At 36.4% G+C, this 19,828-nt stretch overlaps 5 protein-coding genes across 8 annotated transcripts; 2 read left to right on the forward strand and 3 right to left on the reverse strand.

Annotated features, from left to right (window-relative positions):
• The first annotated feature begins 4,065 nt into the window (after positions 1-4,065).
• On the forward strand, positions 4,066-5,342 carry LOC106332465 (transmembrane emp24 domain-containing protein p24delta9-like). The gene is made up of 4 exons (XM_013770922.1): positions 4,066-4,479; positions 4,542-4,751; positions 4,840-4,916; positions 5,015-5,342. Exons 1-4 carry the CDS (start codon positions 4,267-4,269, stop codon positions 5,157-5,159), a joined length of 645 nt encoding a protein of 214 aa, XP_013626376.1. The 5' UTR covers positions 4,066-4,266; the 3' UTR covers positions 5,160-5,342.
• Positions 5,343-5,822: 480 nt separating this feature from the next.
• LOC106331414 (eukaryotic translation initiation factor 5A-2) lies at positions 5,823-7,441 on the reverse strand. The gene is made up of 6 exons (XM_013769762.1): positions 7,230-7,441; positions 6,835-6,957; positions 6,702-6,758; positions 6,537-6,611; positions 6,166-6,443; positions 5,823-5,906 (listed from the first exon to the last, which is right to left on the reverse strand). Exons 1-5 carry the CDS (start codon positions 7,347-7,349, stop codon positions 6,339-6,341), a joined length of 480 nt encoding a protein of 159 aa, XP_013625216.1. The 5' UTR covers positions 7,350-7,441; the 3' UTR covers positions 5,823-5,906; positions 6,166-6,338.
• Positions 7,442-9,083: 1,642 nt separating this feature from the next.
• LOC106331321 lies at positions 9,084-12,136 on the forward strand. 3 transcript variants are annotated; one of them, XM_013769644.1, is made up of 4 exons: positions 9,084-9,446; positions 9,919-9,992; positions 10,085-10,584; positions 10,748-12,136. In XM_013769644.1, exons 2-4 carry the CDS (start codon positions 9,973-9,975, stop codon positions 12,043-12,045), a joined length of 1,818 nt encoding a protein of 605 aa, XP_013625098.1. In that variant the 5' UTR covers positions 9,084-9,446; positions 9,919-9,972; the 3' UTR covers positions 12,046-12,136. The 3 variants fall into 3 exon arrangements, with proteins under 3 accessions (XP_013625098.1, XP_013625097.1, XP_013625099.1); XM_013769643.1 differs by having other exon boundaries at positions 9,930-9,992; XM_013769645.1 differs by having other exon boundaries at positions 9,930-9,992; positions 10,111-10,584.
• Positions 12,137-12,331: 195 nt separating this feature from the next.
• Positions 12,332-13,833, reverse strand: LOC106333449 (zinc finger protein ZAT4-like). Of its 2 annotated transcripts, none has more exons than XM_013771889.1 (2): positions 13,745-13,833; positions 12,332-13,664 (listed from the first exon to the last, which is right to left on the reverse strand). In XM_013771889.1, the coding sequence occupies exon 2, from the start codon at positions 13,653-13,655 to the stop codon at positions 12,456-12,458; it is 1,200 nt and encodes a 399-aa protein (XP_013627343.1). In that variant the 5' UTR covers positions 13,656-13,664; positions 13,745-13,833; the 3' UTR covers positions 12,332-12,455. The 2 variants fall into 2 exon arrangements, with proteins under 2 accessions (XP_013627343.1, XP_013627344.1); XM_013771890.1 differs by having other exon boundaries at positions 12,332-13,655; positions 13,745-13,799.
• A 1,459-nt stretch (positions 13,834-15,292) lies between these two features.
• Positions 15,293-16,031, reverse strand: LOC106333752 (CLAVATA3/ESR (CLE)-related protein 9-like). Its single transcript, XM_013772165.1, has one exon. It carries the CDS (start codon positions 15,975-15,977, stop codon positions 15,627-15,629), a length of 351 nt encoding a protein of 116 aa, XP_013627619.1. The 5' UTR covers positions 15,978-16,031; the 3' UTR covers positions 15,293-15,626.
• Between the last annotated feature and the right edge of the window lie 3,797 nt (positions 16,032-19,828).

Here is a 19,828-nt window from a genome sequence, read left to right on the forward strand (position 1 = left end):
TTAAAAGTTTTTAATTGGGCTGGTTTTGGGGTGTTACAAGACGAATCTGACAATGAAGAAAAAAGTAACACGTAAAAAAATTGAATGGTATCAATTTAAGATTTTAGTTAGGAAAATATATTAATTAGCAAAAGAAAAAAAAAAAGCTTTGCCAATCCTAAAGTGTAATCTTCATTTTATGCTCTGAATCGATGTTTTCATTAAATCGATATAAATAAAAAGAAAAATTTACATCAAGACATACTTTTTCTTTCTTTTTTTACATTTACACATACTTTGAACTGGTCACATACTTTCTTCTTCCGAAATACCTAAAAATCCCTTAACCTAAACATGACCAAACAATGCATCTTCTCTCTCCAATCACTTCCTCCGTCTCTTCCGCCTCCCTTCGTTCCTTCACTCTCTCCAACTTATCTGATGTTAACAATGTCTCTTCTTCTTCTCTCTCCCCTCTTTACTCATTATATATCTCTTTGTTCTGAGATTCATGGAACTTAAGCATTGATTCTATTTCCATGGTTAAGATGAAGCACAGGTGTCTCATGGTTTCTATAAACGTGGCGGCGAAAATTGGATGATATGAATGAAATTGAAATCAAGAACATAGGTGACCAAGAAAAAAATAGCGAGAATTAACATATGGTTATCTGCTTCTCCTCACAAACATCACTTTCAGGGAAGGAGGAGTCTTGCACCTATGACCATATGAACACCGATCCTAACCACATCTCACCAACGACCACTTATCACTAAGCCAAGTTTCACCGACCGACGTGTCACCCAACCACTTTTCACTCAACCACACTTCTCCCGGCCACGAAACGCAAGAACCGCCACTACGAATATGGCGGAGGTGGTGCCCACACCGGCGTAATTGGTCACCGACAATTACTCTAATCCGCCGTAGTTGCTCACCAGCAGTTGCAGCCACGACTCCATCGAACACAATTCCCGCAGCCACAACTACTCTGACCATATTTTCCATGACCAAAACAAACCTACCCACACAATTCTCTTTAAAGATGTTGTCTATGGGTCTGATGATGATGGCTCAAGATCAGTAACAACAGAGATTTTTGCTAAGTCAGATGAAGTAAATGTAGAAAAAACTAAAAAGAGAAGGCAAACTTAGAAGATTTGGGGGAAAATCGAGGGTGAAGGGAACGGAAATTTTAAGTCTAGAATTTGAAGTAAATATAAATCTCCATGAAATGGTTCTGAATTTAGAGAAGAAGAAATAGATGGAAAGGAGAATTATAAACGGAGGAAAAAACCATGAGACCACCAGATTTAAACGCGCTCTCTCTCTCTCTCTTCTGTATCTCCTTTTTATTTTTATTTTTAACAGGGGCATTTTCGGATCAGAAAAATCAAAAGGTAGACCTAAAGTACTCTTCCAGCAGAAAGTACTTAAAGATGTTATAGATCCAACAGAAAGTAACCTCTAGTGTAATGCTCTCAAATAAAAATCTATAGAATAAAATGCGAAAGACAAGTTATTAGAGTATATATACTATTACTATATAGTGGTAGTTGCCATAGGAGCCACTCAACTAGGCACTCAACTGTGGAATGCTCTTTTTGGATGGAGTTGAAATACGACTTCCAAATGGGTTCTTAAAGATGAAATAATAGCCCATAGCCGTCCCTCCCTAAAAGCATATGAAGTATAGGATAATGGTGTTGACTGCCTTGTTGGCCATTTACAAAGCCACAAAACATTCAGATAAACTGGTAACCGTCCCAAGAACATTATAAAATAATAAAAAATGGAATGAAATAAAATTATAGAAATGATGAAAATTAATTATTCCGTATCAATTTTAGTGAGGAGCATTTTTTTCTATATTTTTTTACAATAAAAAAATGAAAAAAAATGTTAAAAGGAAAAACTATATTATTTATGAATAGTAAAATTTATTAGGAATATTAAAAAATACATTGTTCTTTTTCATTCCTTAATCACCATTCATATCCAAAATGTAAACCAATATTTTAATAATTTTTTGGAAAAACTACGGCATTTGTTAAACAAGGCAAAATTAACGAGATATGGCTGCTACATGTTTTAGAATAAACCATAAAATTGAATAGTTCAATGCTGTTCTCATGTATTTATTGATTTTTTTTTCGATAAACATGTTAAATTATGTATTTATCGAATTACAGCTAAAGAACAGCATCTACATGACTAGGATTTATTTTGATTTTTGATCCTAATTTTTTACTCTCCTTTTATTTTATTTTTGGGTGGGGTCTGTAAATGCAACGTACATGGCTGACTTCTCCACGTACCGTCGATATTATTTCGTTATTTCTCACAAAAACGAAGCTTCTAGTTCCAAGCATCCTCGTCAACTTTAGTTTTATTAAAGGGCACGTAAACGTTAGCTAGGTCAGCACAATTGAATAAGTTTGATGTGTAGATTGTTTTGCAATAGATTTACCCATTTGTGTGTATTTAAGTTTCTGAAGTTTGAATTTACAAATAGATATATAAAACTGAATATAAATATTTGTCTAAATATGAAAATATCTAAAAACGTTTTTACGGTTTTGGCGAAAATATTTTTGCAGTTTTTAAGGAAAAATGTTTTTTTTGACGAAAAAGTGCATTTTTGTGGTTTTGGCGGAAAAATGCATTTTTGCGGGTTTGGCGAAAAATACGTTTTTGCGGGTTTGGCGAAAAATACGTTTTTGCGGTTATGGCGGAAAAGGTGTTTTTGACGAAAAATGTGTTTTTGCGGGTTTGACGAGAAAATGTGTTTTTACGGTTTTGGCGGGAAAATACGTTTTTGCGGTTTTGGCGGGAAAAGTGTGTTTTTGACGAGAAAATGAGTTTTGACGGTTTTGGCGGGAAAATGTGTTTTTTGCGGTTTTGGCGGGAAAATGAGATTTGCGGTTTTGGCGGAAAAATGTGTTTTTACGGTATTAGTGGGGAAATGCGTTTCCCGGTTTTGGCGAGAAAATGCGTTTTTCCTGTTTTGGCGGAAAATGCATTTTTGCGGTTTAACTTTTTTGGCGGAAAAATGCATTTTTACGGTTTTGACGGGAAAATGTGTTTTACCTTTTTGGCCGAAAAGTGTGGTTTTACTGGTTTGGCCGAAATGTGCGTTTTTATGGAAATGTGTGTTTTACGTTTTTTTGCGAAAAAATGCATTTTTGCATTTTTGGCGGGAAAGTTTGTTTTTTAGTTTTGGCGGGAAATGCATTTTTCGGTTCTACGAAAAAATGTATATGCAAAAAAAAAATAGAATTTTGGTTATTTTTAAAAGGTTATTTTTGTTATTTATTATTTTGGACTGAATGATGGTGCATCTGGATAATTTGGAAGAGAATTTGAGATGAGTTTTAAAAAATTCAACTGGGTGATCCGTCTGGATGTAGCATTATAATGTACAAAACGAACATCGATTTGGATCTTCACCCAGATGAATTAGTTGGGTGAGCAACGAACAGCACCATTTTGGATCGTAATCGTTTGCTGAAAATATTATATAACAAAATAAATTAGGGAACGCCATTTTTGTAACAACAAATTAGTGAACGCCTTATTCGCTAACCAATATTTTTAGTTTTTTTAGATAAGTAATTTGTTGTCTTAGTGGGCCTATTATTAGAGAAAAAGACAAAAATAGCACTAAATCAAGTTTATGTTCCCAAACTACCATTCAAGGTCAAAAGTCACAAAAATAGCACTTAATTATCAAAAGTCACAAACTTAGGGTTTAAAGTTAAAGGGTGGGGTTTAGGATTTAGGGTTTAGGGTTTAGGGTTTAGATTTTAGGGTTTAGAGTTTAGAGTTTAGGGTTTAGGGTTTAGAGTTTAGGGTTTAGGGTTTAGAGTTGAGAAATGAGGTTTTGAGGATAAGATTTCAAATTTTGAAAAATAAAAAAATTAAAATTTTCAAAGGATAAACTTAGAAATGTGCTATTTTGGTCATTTTAGTTTTTGAGTGCTATTTTTGTGATATAAACTTAGAAAGTGCTATTTTGGAGATTTGCCCCTATTATTATCCAGTCAAACAAAAAAAATAGAAAGTTTCATTTGTCTAAAAACAATACAAAGTCAAAAGTCCACCTTTATAAAGACGAAACTGAGAAGGTTACAAATCACCGTGGACGCATTCTCGCCAATCGGAAACGAGCACGTGTCAAAGCTCCCTTCCTCCTCCGTCGTCATCGTTCATCTCTGCAACAAACAAACGACCTGAGGAGCAAAAAAAAAAAAAAACAGAGAGATCTCTCCTTTAAACATTTCATCATGGTTCTCCGATCAAAATATCTATGCTCATTCCTCTTAATCATAGCCATCCTATCGCACGTTTCTCAATCTCTCCACTTCGAGTTAAAATCAGGCAAATCAAAATGCATCTCGGAGGACATCAAAAGCCATGCGATGACCGTCGGAAAGTACACCGTCGTCAATCCCAACGAGCCTTACCCTACTCCACAATCTCACAAGATCAACATAAGGGTACTCGTAAATTCGTTTCCTTTTTTCAGAAATTTGTGAACTTTTGATGTAACACATTACAGGTGACGTCGAGTCACGGGAACACGTACCATCACGCGGAGGAGGTGGACTCTGGGCAGTTCTCGTTCACGGCGGTGGAAGGTGGGGAATACTCGGCGTGTTTCGCTGCTCACGATCATAAGCCTGACGTGACGTTGGGTATCGATTTGGAGTGGGGGACGGGTGTTCATTACAAGAGTTTGGGTAGTTTGGCGAAGAGGAGCAAAGTCGAAGTGAGTTTCTTTTTTAAATATTGTTTTGGTAATAATAATAACTCATCAGATTCTTGATGTCTTGTTGTGTTGTGTTTGTAACCAAAAGGTCATGGAGTTTGAAGTAAAGGCATTGATTGAAACCGTTAACTCGATTCATGATGAGATGTTTTATCTTAGAGACCGGTAATGAAAGTTTCTTTCTATAGGCTTACACTTTCTATAATTGTTGCAATTTTTTTTTTGATTTAGACTTGTGTGATCAATACTGTTTTTTGTCTCAGGGAGGAAGAGATGCAGGATCTGAACAGGGCTACAAACTCGAAGATGGCGTGGTTGGGTTTACTGTCTCTTTTCGTGTGCTTAGGAGTTGCTGGGATGCAGTTTATGCACTTGAAGACGTTTTTTGAGAAGAAGAAAGTCATCTAAGAGGTGTAAAATGGAATAATTCCACTCTTTCTTTCTTTAATCAGCTCAGGGAAGGGAATCTTTCACTCTCTGGTGGGTTTTGTATATTCAGATTTTTGTGGCTTGAGCATATGGCCTGCCTCTTGAACTAAATGAATGTGAAAGTGTTATGCCATTTTTGCACTCTGTCAACAGAAAGAATAACTTGGAAAACGTTATATACTTAGGCAGAAGAAGAAGTTTACCAACAAGAGATTCAGTTGGAACCAGTGCGTTAAACCACATAGCTAAACAATTCTCTCTGAGTTTAACCACAATTATTAGATTGTGAAGGTAGATTAGAGACATTTTTTGCCTTTTAACTAAATTCTCTTATAGATAAAGACGGAGCTTTAAACCTCCATTATGTTTTTTTTGTCTCTCTCCTAAACATGCTGCAACTACTCTCATTCACATAGAGCGCTTAATGAACAATTGAGAGGAAGTGTACTGGAGATTAACTCGGTACTATCATCACACTCATCAGATTCTCCAAGTACAATCACAGATCACACACTGATTCTAGTTTTTTCAAGAGAGATGATTATTTACCTGACTGTGTTGCTTGGTCAAGAGACTCAAGACCTTGTAATAAACGAAGTTTCAAATGATTTACAAATATCGTTTGAATGGTAACTAAGTTGCTTAAACGTAATCTTCTTGAATAACATATAACCAACAGGTATTAATGATAAGCAAAGGCTAGTAGAACTTTCGCTGTTTAAAACACCAAGGGTATGAATGGTGACCGGGGAATGATGGGGAATAATGCATTCCCTAACGTTCCTATAAAAAATCACCATTCGCAAGGAATAATAATTCCTTCTCATTCCCTCTCGTTCCTGTTTTTGTAGAGAATTAAAGGATAAAATTATTCCTTGTTAAATTTGAGAAGGAACAACCATTCCTTTTCATTCCTGCTATTTTTTTCCCGTATATTCCTTTTCTGTTTGTTCCTCTTGTTTCCCGAATGGTCACCAGTCAGACCCCAAACGTTTCAACAATCCAAAACCAATAGATATGGTTGTCTTGCAACAAGAAACACACATAAATGGTCTAAATTAGAAAAAGAAGGAAAAGACATTTTTTTTCCTCGTTCTTATAACAACTGGATATAGAGTAATATTATCCTCTCTGTGTAAAGAGAATGATACTATTGGTTTACTTGCCACCACCAACTTCCTTGACGGCACAGATCTGCTCCTCTCCCATGGAAGACATGACAGACACCACCACATCCTTTCCCTCCTCGAATCCACTCTTCATCTGCATATTTTTTTTAACAAAATTGTTTTCAATATCACAATCTCAAATATGAAAAACAATTCATGTATATGATGAAAAAGACAAGAAACTAACCAGAGCGCTGAGATTATCATCGGTGGGAAGCTTGAGGTCGTCCTTGGTGCCACCACTGTCGGTCAAAAGGCTAACCTGTAACATGACCAAACAAACAAAAATTATAACTTCAAACATGCCCAAAGAGGAAACCAAAACATTAAGTGAAGAGAAAGGTTAACGTACAAAGCCATCCTCAGAGATATCAATCAACTGGTAGTCAACACGGTTCACATGTGGAACCTGACAAAAACAAAAACAATCTGAATCAGATCATGTAATATAAACCAAATCTTGTAAAGTTATGTTTTAGACTTACATCACAATTGTGGGAAGAGGGAACAATATCCTCGAGCTTCTTGGCAGTGAAGATATCAATGGCAACGAAGTGACACTTCGCGTGACCGTGCTTACCAGTCTTCGAAGTCGAAACCTCAACAACCTATCAATCAATCATCCCAAAAGAGCCCAAAACAAAAATAAATAAATATCGAATCAAAAGACTTTATCATCCGTAACAATATTTAGATCAAAAACACAAAACTAGATTCCGTATATTCATTCAAACAAAAAACACATCTCTTATGTTTATTTTCATCACAGAAGAGGATACAATAATTAAATAAAAACTAACATATCTCAAAAACTCAATCCAAATCAAAGGAGCTATACAGAGAGATCTAGAATCATGATAACGAGATCGAGAGGCGGTACCTTGCAGGGACGGCCCTTGATGACGATGTGACCACCTTTACGGATGTTACCAGCCTGCTGAGGGTAGGTCTTGGAAGCTCCGGCGTCGCTGGACTCGAAGTGGTGCTCTTCGTCAGACATGTTGAGGGAGAGAGATGGAAATTAGATTGGAGAATGAATCAGATTGAGAATGACCAAAAAAAAAAAGAGAGTGATGTCAATTTTTATACGGAGGAAGAAGGCTAGGGTTACTGTATTAATATCTTTCTCAACCGTAGGATGGGAATATCTCAACGGTTGAGATTTAACTAGATTTATCTTCTCTGGTGCGTCACGGCGTGCAAACCACGCGGCCCTACACTTGTTTGCGGTGTCTGATCGCTAGCACAAATTCTCCTTTTTTTTTTTAATTTTCTTATTAAAAATAATAAAATGAGACCATTCTAGATTTGAAAAGGCCAGATTTAAGTTGGACTTTTCTTTATACAAAATCATTTCGTTGTGTGTTGTAAACAAATCTATTTGCTAAAAGGCTTAACCTGTGAGTTAACCAAAAGTCAGGAGTTATTATTCGGTTTATTTGTTTAATCGTTCTTAAGTTGCAGTTCTTGCTTGAGTTGAGTGTTGGTAGGATTACCTCTTTCATCAGAGTATTTACAATGCATGTTGCAACATCATCCTTTCTTCTACTCGTATCAAACATTCAAATGGTAACTAACGCAGAATTCATTTATTCTTTAAGTTTTAAACACCAGAGCTCCGTACTCCATAGTCAATGATGAGGATATCATTCTCACGAAATTCGAAGACATGGACCAACATCTTGGAATATTGGAAGGGGAGATTTTTGTGATTAACATTGGAAACTGGGCTAAATGGACCTGACAATCTACGGCCCACTGTCCTTTTTATCAATGCTATTTTATTTCTACATGAACTCATGATACTGTACTATATAAATGGGCCATGTTGGTGCATTTTGTTTCCTTATATAGTTATGGTAGATCAAGTAAAGTTATACGGTATATATGTAAGTTACAATCATGCACACTACAAAGATAAGCTTAAATAAATATTAACCGTACGGAGAAAAGGTAGTAGTAGGCTGTTAAAGTAAAATCAGGGTCTGTGTTTAAAGACGCAGAGAATCTAGAGTGAAATCGTATGTTGGATTTCGAAATCTAACTGTTTTTTAATATGCGTTTTTGTTATGTATTACCTCGTAAGAAGAGATCATATTTTTGCTGGAAGAATTTGATTTGCAAAACTCAGTACAAATAAGTATGATAATAATTGATTGTTTACTAGCAAAATATATTATTCATTCCGTTTCAAATTAGTTGTCGTTCTAAGTTTTTCAAGCCAATTAAAAATAGTTAAATATTCAATTTATTTAACTATTAAAATTCTATTATTTTATTTTTTTAATTAATGTAGGAATAAAAAAAATAAATTAGTGATATAAATTGCATTGAAATCCAAAAACAATTTTTATTGCAACAAAAATTTTATTTTTTTTAAGGAGTAGTATTTAGATGAAATGGTAAAGAAGAACTAAAGTGTTAAAAAAAAAGTAAAGAAGAACTAAAATATAGTACTCCCTTCATTTTCTATTAGATGTTGTTTTAGAATTTTGTACATAATTGACTTATCCACGTTGAGTTTTATAATATTACTATTTTTTACATATTTTTTCTTTCAAAAATTTGAAAACATAAAGTTTTTAATTATCAATACCAAATTTACTAGAAAACCAAACCAAGAAAATGAGAAAAGGAAAATAAAAAAAGCGATGAAAGGACCGAGTATGACAAAATATGGCATGTCACGGTTATTAGAAGACTCCTGCGTCTGCATTTAATATTTATTGTTTTTATGGAAACACAAAATCCAATAAAAAAGGAATATAAAATCTTTGATTCTTCTTTTATTTGCTGCCTTCATCATAATAGAATCTGAGAGAGAGAAAAAAGGCCAGAGACCCGGAGGGAGAGAGAGAGAGAAATAGAGTTGGCCCAGCGATCGAAGAAAAAGAAGACGGCTTGAGAGCTTTCTTCTTCCATGGAGTATTGATTATTTGGCAGTCTCTCTTCTCTTATTTTATACTACATTGTTTTTTGTTTTTTATTTTTATTATTAGTCTGACCGGCGATTTAGGAATGAGTGTTTATTTTATCATCAACGATCAAAGATTTGTTTTTCTCTGTTCAAAGTGCGATCGGATGATGTGGGTCTGAGGTAACAATCTCTATCACCCTACTTTTTATATTTTATTTTAATATTTATTTTATAATTCTTATAGTTGATTTGCCATTTTTCTATTAAAGTAATTTGCATAATCAGTGTTATTTTGTTTGATGAATGTAGGTTAGTCATTTAAAGTCAAATCCATCCTAAAATCCACAACCTCTGTGATTATAAATCTTCCCCTTTTCACTTTATTTATTTTGTTTCTCCTTGTTTGAAAAGATGAATGTAGCTCCATTTGTAGAATATGGCTTTTTAGATGCAACAATTTTTTATTGATAATGATTATCTATTAAACCAAATTATTTCATAATTTGCTTCTTCTTGTGTTGCGAGAATCATGTGATTGCGTTTCCGGGTTTTACATATATACAATTAAAGCTGCACGAGTTGTGTTTATAAGCAGAGCAAGATCCCTGTGTGTAAAAGCTTTTTTTGTCCTGAAGATTTTAATGCTTTGCAGTTTGTCTGCAGATTCATCATATATGAGAGAGGTTTCATAAAAACAAACAATGCGATGCCGTTTTTAAGAACCAGGTCTCCTCTTGATTCTTATTTTCCACTCATATGGTTTCATTTACGCATGTACTGATATTTTTTTGGTTTTCTATTGATCCGCTTGTGTATAGAGTTAAGAGGAATTTGGTGGATGAAGCAAAGGGAAATAACTCAACTGAAGATATGAATTTGAGTGATCATAATACATCATCTGAGAATGCAACTAAAAGACAGCTTCCTGTGTTTCTCTTACCAAACTCAACTTCACAAGCTTGCAACGCTAGTCCTGTTAAGGCCAGGAGGAAAATGATTGACCTTCAACTCCCTGCACACATGTATCTTGATACGGATGAGACCGATGATAATACGATCTGCGCTCCATATAAACGCTCTAAATCTGGAAGAGGGGATGATGCTTCTCATCAGAGCAACCCTTCAGGATCTTGCTTAGATGTGAAGAACTCAACTGGCTTATTAGCTGACTTGAATGAGCCACTCACATTGCAAGATTCAGAACCTCTTGCGCTCTCCAGGGATACCTATTCTCATTATAGGAGACACAATGCAGATGTTGAAGGGCACTGGTCGGAGAAAAACACAAGTCAAAATGGATGGATGGTCCTTGACGCAGGTTACATGCTCTCTTCACTTTCATTCCATTTCTAATGATATATGTTTTTAAATATGTCGTAATAGTGTCATTTATGATACATGTTGACGGCTCTTAAAATGGTTTTTTTTTTTAATTGTATGTTGCCGTTTTTGCTTAAGTTCTATTTCTCAAATGTTAATAGGGCATGGCGGAAGCACTCAGAGTCAGAGAGACCTGCATATACCTTCCCGTTCTGACAATGCAGTTCAACCTCAGAGGCAGAGCTATCCTCCGACTGATTATAGCAATGTAACATTCTCCCGGGAAAGAGCACATCGTGAGCTGGAAGCTCGTTCAGTGAATCCTCAAGCTTCTTATGATAGCTACGTGGAATCAAGTGTGGCTTCTTATGAATGCTCAGCTGGATTGCCCTGGCTAAAACCTAAGCTCCCTTGCAAAATTGAAGTATCCAATGGCTTCTTGGACTTGAATGCATCAACAAATCAATTCACAGATGGCCTGAATAGTGTTTCCCCTCAGAAAAGTTTGAGATCATCTGCTTCATGCTCTAACAATGCCAACACTGTAAGAGTTGAGAAGCATACTTCCCTTCTCTCTCACTCCTTGTGCATCGCTGATCAGCATAAGGAAATGAACCACTTGTTAAAGCGAGACTTCGATATCAACTTGCCATGTGATGATGCCTCGGTTTCTGTTGACAAGCATGGTGCTAAAGCCTTTTGTCTTAAAAAGGAAGGAGAGAACAAAGCTGCCAACATCAGACACTGCTTTGATTTGAATGCATGTGCTAGTGAGGATGATGAAGGTTCAGGCTTACATTCTAGTCTAAGAGTGAAAACAAAAGGAACTTTTTCGATAGATTTGGAAGCTCCCCCCACTCTCCAGAGTGAAGAAGAAGAAGAAGAAGATGGAGAGAGCTCGCAGGATGAACTCATCAAGGTAGCAGCAGCAGAAGCAATAGTCGCCATTTCATTGTCTGATCATCCTGATGACGCAGCTTCCTCCTCTTCAACTGATGTGGCATCGAAAAGTCCACTCTCTTGGTTCGCAGACATTATCACTTCTTGCAGTGATGAGTTAGAAAGAAAGATTGATGGTTCTGGAGAAGAGAATTCTTCTGGGGAGATTGACTACTTTGAAGCCATGACCCTGAGTTTACATCCGACCAAGGAAGAAGACTACATGCCAGAGCCATTAGTCCCTGAGAATATGATCTTCGAAGGGACGGGCTTGAACAAGCCAAGAAGAGGAAAAGCAAGAAGAGGAAGACCGAAGAGGGATTTCCAGAGAGATACTCTCCCTGGACTCTCTTCTCTATCAAGGCACGAAGTCACTGAAGATATACAGTTGTTTAGTGGGCTTATGAGAAGCAGAGAGTCCACCTCTGGTGGAGACAGTAGGGCTACAGGATGGGGAAAAGCAACAAGAAGACCGAGGAGACAAAGGTGCCCTCCTCCTGCAACTGTAATCTTAACATGATAGTTTGAGGAAACAATCAGAACTTCACAAACCTTGAAACATTGCAAAGAGTACAATTAGTATTAGAATACATTGATGTTATTGAATGTCACCTTTTGTTGGTTATAAAAAAGATACATCTGTTTATTATTGCAACTGTTTGATGCCAAGGTACAGTTTACCTTTTCTACCAATCATTGTTCTAATATGATCTTTAAAGTATAAAATCCTATTATACTCTTAACTAATAACCAAATTTAATCAGTTTGATATTTTAAAAAAATTCTAACAAGGGACAATAGCTTGATATAATTATGAACAAATAAAAGTAAAAAAAGTATGCTTGAATCTGAAGCAAAGAACAAATAAAACAGAGGAGAAACAAGAATGAGAAGAACAAAATCTTGATTTTTCAGTTACTGCTGATGGCATTAATCTATAGGAGCAGGAAGATTGAGATCGATGAGTGTATGCATCTCATGAGCCACTTGGTGTTGTTGTTGGATCACCAAAGTCCTGTGCTCATGATTACCAAGGAAATGTGATCTCTTGTGACCACCCAATGCTTGTCCTGATTTAAACACCCTGAAGCAAATAGGACACTCATGGCCTTTGCTTTTCTTCTTTGCACCACCACCACTTGCTTTCTTAACCATTGTGGATCTATTACTATGAATCTTGATTGTGTCTGCACAAGATTCAGTCTCCAAGCTTAGCTGATCACCACTGTCATAAACTGATTCAGCTAACTCATACTTGGTTTTCTTCCGACCGTAACAAGGAAACCCTCTTTTGCTTTTCCTCAGATCATACTTTGTAGACGAACGACCTGATCCGGTTCCTGACCGTTCCTTCCGGAATCTGTTATTGAGCCCCATTGCAGCATTGTTAATGAATCCAGCATCAACAGAAACGTCTGAGTCTAACTTCTTTGGTCCATTCCTGAAGTATCCAGAATCAGAATTGTCTGATTCATACAGAACATCTACTCCTCCAAGTTTGTCTTGCTTACAAAATTTCTTCAGCTGTTCTCCTGAAGATGACTTGGTCTCAAGTATCACAGAGTAGTCTGAAGACTCAGCCATGTTATGTCCTTTCTTGAAACTTGAGTCTCTAGACATCATCATCAGAGACAATGCCATTTCCTCTTGTTCAGGCTCAATCCCAGTGTCATCAGAAGATGCTGAACCGTACTGATTCATGATGCTACCACCAACAACTCTCTTGGATCTTCTCCTGGTAGGTGATGAAGAAGCTTCAGTCTCAGATTGACTATCCATCACAATCTTCTCTCTCTCGGAGTGACAAGCCATGTGACCACAAAGAGCTTTAGAAGAAGGGAAGCCTTTACCACATTCTCTGCAATAAAGAAGTTGCTGTTGGTGTTGTTGATGTTTCAGAGCCATCATGCTTCTTTGAACCACAAACCTCTTGTTCTTTTTAGGATTCTCTCTCAGACCGTAGCTAGAGTTGCCTCCATTTTCGTCGACTCTGAGATTATTGAGTTCATCTGAATCAGCTGAGTTCTCGTGGTTCATGTGAGTTCTGATGTGACCTCCAAGTGATTTACCACAAGGGAACCTCTTGCTGCAGAACCTACACGCAAACTTCCTCTCTTGGCACTGCTCCATCTTTTAAGACTAATAATATCAAACACTGTATAATAAGCAAACACCATAAGAAGAAGGGAAAGTAGTGAGAACCCATTTGTTTGATTTACCTCAAGTCTTGGAAGTAACACTTATATCCCCAGATGGTAAGAGAGAGAAGCATCAAGCACAAAGCTTGATACTTTTTTCACAGAGATCAGATGTTGTGGAATGTAACAGTCCTCCCTTGTTAAATTACAGATCCTACCATCAAGCAAAAGAGAACACAAAAACAGGAAACAAATAAAACAGACTTTGAAAATATCTAAAGTTAGGAGATTTGCTTTCTTTTTAGAGTTGGGAATGAAAAGATGAAAAATTATAATCAGATTTACAGAATGCAATTTTCCCAATTGAGATTAAGGGTAGGTTTAAATGAGTGGATACCAATGTATAAAACTTTATTTTTTTAAAATGGTACTAATGATTAATGATTTTTTTCTTAAACATAAAATCTGTGGTATTTGTAAAACTATATATGCATTCTGTATTTTAAGCTATTTTCTTGTTTTTCTGAAAACTATCCACCATTTTCAAAATGGGTAAGAGTGTCTGTCACAATTCCTTTCTTTTTTTTGGTTAGAGTCTTTCAAATCCAAAGTTTTTCTTATTTTTATTCCTGTCTTTAACAATATAAGTTCGTTTGTTTTCCATTTTGTTGCCAATAAAATTCATGTTATCACCAAAGTCCTCCTTACACTCCCCATCTCTCAGCTATATGTTCATCATTTTTCAAAACTTGTATCAATGTCATTCATTGTTGCCTCTTCGGTTTCTCCTTATTTTCAGTCTTTTACCTTTTTTAGCTGCAACAAGCGTATTAGTGTTGAGATATAGTGTTTTTCTTAATGGACTTGTATTATACCACTAGACTAATTACTCTTTTAATTTTGTTCAATATATACTTTTATATTCCCACTTTTTCTTTGTTTGGTTATAACTTTTAAACTTGATTCACAGGTTTTTGCACTATTTTCCTCATCTAAGAAAATAGTAAAAAGTTTTTTTCCTCGTTTTTTTCCTATGTACAACTCACACACATACACACATTCATTAAAACCAAGTCAATACACAGACTGCACGTTATGTAATGAAACAAAACAAATAGTTAGAATTCTATTGTCTACAACTTAAATATAATCAGGAATCGGATGATAATGGCATCATGTCCTACTTAGTAAACGGACAAGACGTTGAAAATTCCTTTTAGCAAAAACCAAAATTGATTTGGAAATAGAAAAACAGACGTTACAACAACAAAAAAAACTCATTATATTTGCAGGGTTCTATAAATCAGTGTCTTGTTGGGTATTCACAGAGACAAGCGAATTTAATTACTTTACAGCGATATATCATGAGATGAGAGAAGAGGATACATATGGATAATATATATGGGCCATCATTTTTTGAAGTATAAATTTATTCATAGACAAATAGAGACTTTCATGTTACACATAATATACAGCTCCCAAATTGATGGAACGCATGCGTTTCTCATTGAGTCATTGTCCTCTCCTCTCTCAACCATATCTAAATATTTTCTGCTTTTTTTTTCTTATGATGTTTAACTATAAGCAATCTTACAAAAAAAAAAATGTTTAACTATAAGCACAAAACAAGCAAAAATACACTATTTTCATTTTCGTGATTGTTTACACACTCTACAAGTCTACAAAACAAGCGTGGAAAATAAAATATCAATAATATCTGCCCAAGTAACGTAGGACTCTAATTACAAGATCAAAAGAGTAGAATCAAGATTCAAGAAAGATCCACAAAGAAATGATGAACTTTCGTCTTCGGGCAAAAGAACTCTATATATGAATAACACAGATCTCTCGAAAAAAGAACTCCAAGAAACCCCAAGAAATGTGTCAACTATAAAATATCTAACTAGCAAAGGTCTCTGTGACTCTGTCTATATGTATATGTATACGAATTGGGGCAAGAGCTTTAGTTGTGAAGAGGATTTGGACCGGAGGGAACGAGTCTTTTATCGACGCCGTACCTTGGATCGATCTCCGGCGGAGGAGGGGAAACAAGTGGCTGCTTCCAGCTGCTACGGTGGATCCTTTGAAGCTCAAGGCACATAGAACGCGCGTAAGGACGAGAGAAGGAGTCACAAGGAGTCACGTAATACGGGAGGTGAACCCTCGGGATGAATCGGTGAGTTCGGTAACGGAAGTTTCTTGATGTCATCGTCCGGTTTACTTCTGCGGTTGGATAAGTGATGGAAGTTGTGAGAAGGAGGAGGAGGAGGAGGAGAGAGATCAAGATCGAACGGTTCAGGTGTGTCGTGGACATTGCTTGATTTGGTGAGAGAGATAGCAAGTTTTTGTTGAAGAAGGAAAAGTTCAAACTTTGTGGGAAAGAGGGAAGTAAAGCAAATTGGGATATTAATGCAACGCAGAAGATGCACATGAATCGACGTTAATTAGTTCGTTTTGTGGGTCCTTGCTTCATTTTCATAGACATAAATATAGTACGTGATACATTCCGATCGATTTATTTCACTTTCATTTGCTGTCTACCTGATTATTTATAGTACGTAAGAAAATGATTGGTTTTAAGTATTTTACATGAAAGGGCGCCCGTCTAGGAGGCGGAACGCCGTTCCTCGGACCGCAACGATTTGGACCTATTCGGTCTAATTAACTGGAAAACAGATTAATTAATTAATTTAAAAGCCAAATAATCGCTAAAAAATCAGACCGAAATCGATTCAAACCCAAAAATATTAGACTTATGTGACAAATTTTGGGCTATAAAGCCGGCCCATTTGTCCTTAAACGAGATGAAACCTTCTCTATATATTTATAAGGAGATCCCAAGAACCCTGTTAGTGATACTAGAGGTGGAGCCCCGCGCAAGCGCGGAGATGTTGACTTTGAGTGATTTTGTTGTCGTATGTTTCAAAAAAGATTGATGTAGCTGTTGGAGAATTTGTTTTAATTTAGAAGTTCGTTCATTATGTGTGTAATTTTGGATATAAATGGTGACGTTGTGTTGTGTTGATGAGTTTGTTTTGTTGTAATGTTCGTAGGGCATATCCAGAGTTTAGGATTAGTTGTTTGCCGTTTGTTTGATTTTGTCATCTTTTTTTGCGGGTTGTGGTCACTACAAAAAAACACATGCTTAACGAGGAAATTTAACGAGGAAAAACAATCCTCGTAAATTTACGTCGATTTTACGAGAAACTTACGTGGAAAACTAATGTCATCGTTATTTCCTCGTAAAGTAACGACAAAAGCGTTTCGTCGTAAAGTGGATGTAATTTGACGAGTATTTTTCGAGGAAATACTATTTCCACGTAAATACGACGTAAACTTCACGTGTTATTTACGAGGAAATAGTTTACGTGTATTTAGCGAGGAAATTTTGAATCCACCAACTTTGTAGGTGTTACACGTTTTTTTTTGCCACCTAATTAATTTTCGTCGTAAATTCATAGGAAAATTACAACTACCAGATTCGAAATTTCCTATAAATATGGATGTTTGAACATCATTTTAAACACACCAACAACAAAAAACGTGAAAAACATGGCTGGCTCCGGGACTATCTACTAGTTGCGGAAGTGGATGTATATGCATAGAGATGCTAACGGGAGAGTGACGAAAGAATACCTTACGGGTCTGAAAACATTTATGCATCAAGCATATTCAACACCGCTCGCCCAAGAAAGTGGTAAGATGTTCTGTCCTTGTTGGAAATGCAACAATTCGAAACTGGCAAACCGTGAAAATGTTTGGAAGCATTTAATAAATAGAGGTTTCACGCCAAATTACTATATCTGGTTTCAACATGGAGAAGGTTTTAATTATGATCAGAACGAAATTAGTAGTAGTAATAGAAATTTTCAGGAAAAAAAACTGGTTGATCATCATTTGCATAATGAACATAGTTACCATCAGGAGGAGATGGTAGATTATGATAGGGTTCATGATATGGTAGCTGATGCATTCGTAGCTCATGATGAAGATGAAGAACCTAATATAGATGCAAAAAATTTTATAGGATGTGGTACTTTCCAATTACAGACAGATTGAAAAGATTGTACCAATCAGAGAAGACTGCTGGAATGATGAGATGGCATGCCGCGCATACTCAGACGGATGGTGAGATGACTCATCCATCAGATGCAAGAGCCTGGAAACATTTCAACAAAGTATATCCGGATTTCGCTAGCAATAGCCGGAATGTGTATCTCGGACTATTCACAGATGGATTTAGTCCGTTCGGAATGTCAGGGAGACAATATTCATTGTGGCCAGTCTTTCTTACACCATACAACCTGCCACCGGAGATGTGCATGCAACGGGAGTTGCTATTCTTGACCATATTAATACCTGGTCCGAACCATCCAAAAAGGTCCCTGAATGTTTTCCTATAACCACTGATAAAAGAGTTGAAGGATTTGTGGTCAACAGGGGTGAGGACGTATGACTGTTCAACGAAGACGAATTTTACGATGCGAGCGATGCTTTTGTGGGCCATAAGTGATTTTTCTGCCTATGGGATGTTGTCTGGATGGACTACACATGGGAGATTAGCTTGTCCATATTGTAATGGAACGACAGATGCGTTTCAACTGAAGAATGGTAGGAAGACAAGTTGGTTTGATTGTCACCGTCGATTTCTTCCCATTGGCCATCCTTACCGAAGAAACAAGAATTTGTTTAGGCACAAAAGGGTTGTGAGAGACACTCCTCCTCCATATCTAACTGGAGAACAAATTGAAGCGCAAATCGACTACTACGGAGCTAACGAAACAGTTCGTTGGGGTGGTAATTGGCATGTCCCTCGTAATATGCCAGATTCTTACGGTGTTCATCACAACTGGCACAAGAAAAGTATATTTTGGGAGTTGCCATATTGGAAGGATCTTCTTCTGCGCCACAACCTCGATGTGATGCATATAGAGAAGAATTTCTTTGAGAACATCATGAATACAATATTGAATGTCCCAGGGAAGACAAAAGACAACATAAAATCGAGGTTGGACTTGCCGGATATTTTCTCAAGAAGCGAGTTACATATTAAAAGCAATGGACAAGTTCCCATTCCGATATTCAGATTATCTTCAGAAAAAAGTCGGTGTTGTTCAACTGGGTGGCATCAGAAGTGAAGTTCCCCGATGGGTATGTTTCAAATCTCTCTAGATGTGTTGAAAAGGGTCAAAAGTTCTCCGGGATGAAAAGTTATGATTGTCATGTCTTTATGCAACGACTACTGCCCTTTGCATTTGTGGAGCTACTTCCAACAAACGTACATGAAGCACTTGCAGGTACGTAGTGTATTATATCACAATAATTTTATAACGGTCTAATTAGCAAAATAATATATGACTAACAATGTGTTTAATTTTTTTGGAATATAAAAGGCATTGGAGCATTTTTCAGGGATCTGAGCACAAATCGTTAATTCCACATAAGCAGAATCGTCGTAAACACCACGTAAGCAGAAACCGTCGTAAACACCACATAAGCAGAAATCGTCGTAAATACCTCGTAGTGTGAAAACTAGCAAAAAAATAAAAAGGAGAAAAATACCAGATTCACATGTGGCAAGACTTCCAGCAACTATAATACGTAAGTCTCGCCCACATGAATTCTAATATCTTCTCCTTTTCCTTTTTTTTTCAAATATTTATAATTTGAATAGGATTTTGCTGAGGAATGTGATTTGAGATAGGGTGTGATTTGGGAGTTTGTGTGTGGTTTGAGAATGAGAGTTGTGGGTATATTTATAGGAAAGCAAGGCTCGTTAATTCCACGTAAGCAAAATCGTCGTTAATACCTCGTATATAAAAACACGGGCCTTTGTGATTCCTCGCAATTTCCTCGTACAGGATAACACGTGCCTTTGTAACTGCTCGCTATTTCGTCGTAACCTTACGAGGAATTTGCGACGATATGTAATCTTATATATACCCCCGAGCACTCACTCTTTCTTTCCTCTCTACTTCCTCTCCACTTCCTCTCCATTTGGTAGCAATGGTAAGCCTCTCTAATTCCTCTCTAATTTGGCTAGTTTAGGATAGATTAGGTGATTAGTATAGAGAATTTAGATAAGTTTACGGATTTTATGTTATTTAGTGTTGATTAGGTGGATAATATTGGGAAATATACTGTTGATGTTAATTTTAAAAATTA

This window comes from Brassica oleracea, chromosome C3 (assembly GCF_000695525.1).
Source record: "Brassica oleracea var. oleracea cultivar TO1000 chromosome C3, BOL, whole genome shotgun sequence".
Lineage (NCBI taxonomy): Eukaryota > Viridiplantae > Streptophyta > Magnoliopsida > Brassicales > Brassicaceae > Brassica > Brassica oleracea.

Excerpts from the sequence above, each read along its gene's own strand:
- LOC106332465 (XM_013770922.1), top strand. The coding sequence starts at position 4,267 with ATGGTTCTCCGATCAAAATATCTATGCTCATTCCTCTTAATCATAGCC. Across the intron at positions 4,480-4,541 it reads CTCACAAGATCAACATAAGG|GTGACGTCGAGTCACGGGAA; the intron begins GTACTCGTAAAT and ends AACACATTACAG. Across the intron at positions 4,752-4,839 it reads CGAAGAGGAGCAAAGTCGAA|GTCATGGAGTTTGAAGTAAA; the intron begins GTGAGTTTCTTT and ends TGTAACCAAAAG.
- LOC106333449 (XM_013771889.1), bottom strand. The coding sequence starts at position 13,655 with ATGGAGCAGTGCCAAGAGAGGAAGTTTGCGTGTAGGTTCTGCAGCAAG.
- LOC106331414 (XM_013769762.1), bottom strand. The coding sequence starts at position 7,349 with ATGTCTGACGAAGAGCACCACTTCGAGTCCAGCGACGCCGGAGCTTCC. Across the intron at positions 6,759-6,834 it reads CCTCTTCCCACAATTGTGAT|GTTCCACATGTGAACCGTGT; the intron begins GTAAGTCTAAAA and ends TGTTTTTGTCAG. Across the intron at positions 6,444-6,536 it reads ATGATAATCTCAGCGCTCTG|ATGAAGAGTGGATTCGAGGA; the intron begins GTTAGTTTCTTG and ends AAAAATATGCAG.
- LOC106331321 (XM_013769644.1), top strand. The coding sequence starts at position 9,973 with ATGCCGTTTTTAAGAACCAG. Across the intron at positions 9,993-10,084 it reads ATGCCGTTTTTAAGAACCAG|AGTTAAGAGGAATTTGGTGG; the intron begins GTCTCCTCTTGA and ends GCTTGTGTATAG. Across the intron at positions 10,585-10,747 it reads ATGGATGGTCCTTGACGCAG|GGCATGGCGGAAGCACTCAG; the intron begins GTTACATGCTCT and ends AAATGTTAATAG.
- LOC106333752 (XM_013772165.1), bottom strand. The coding sequence starts at position 15,977 with ATGTCCACGACACACCTGAACCGTTCGATCTTGATCTCTCTCCTCCTC.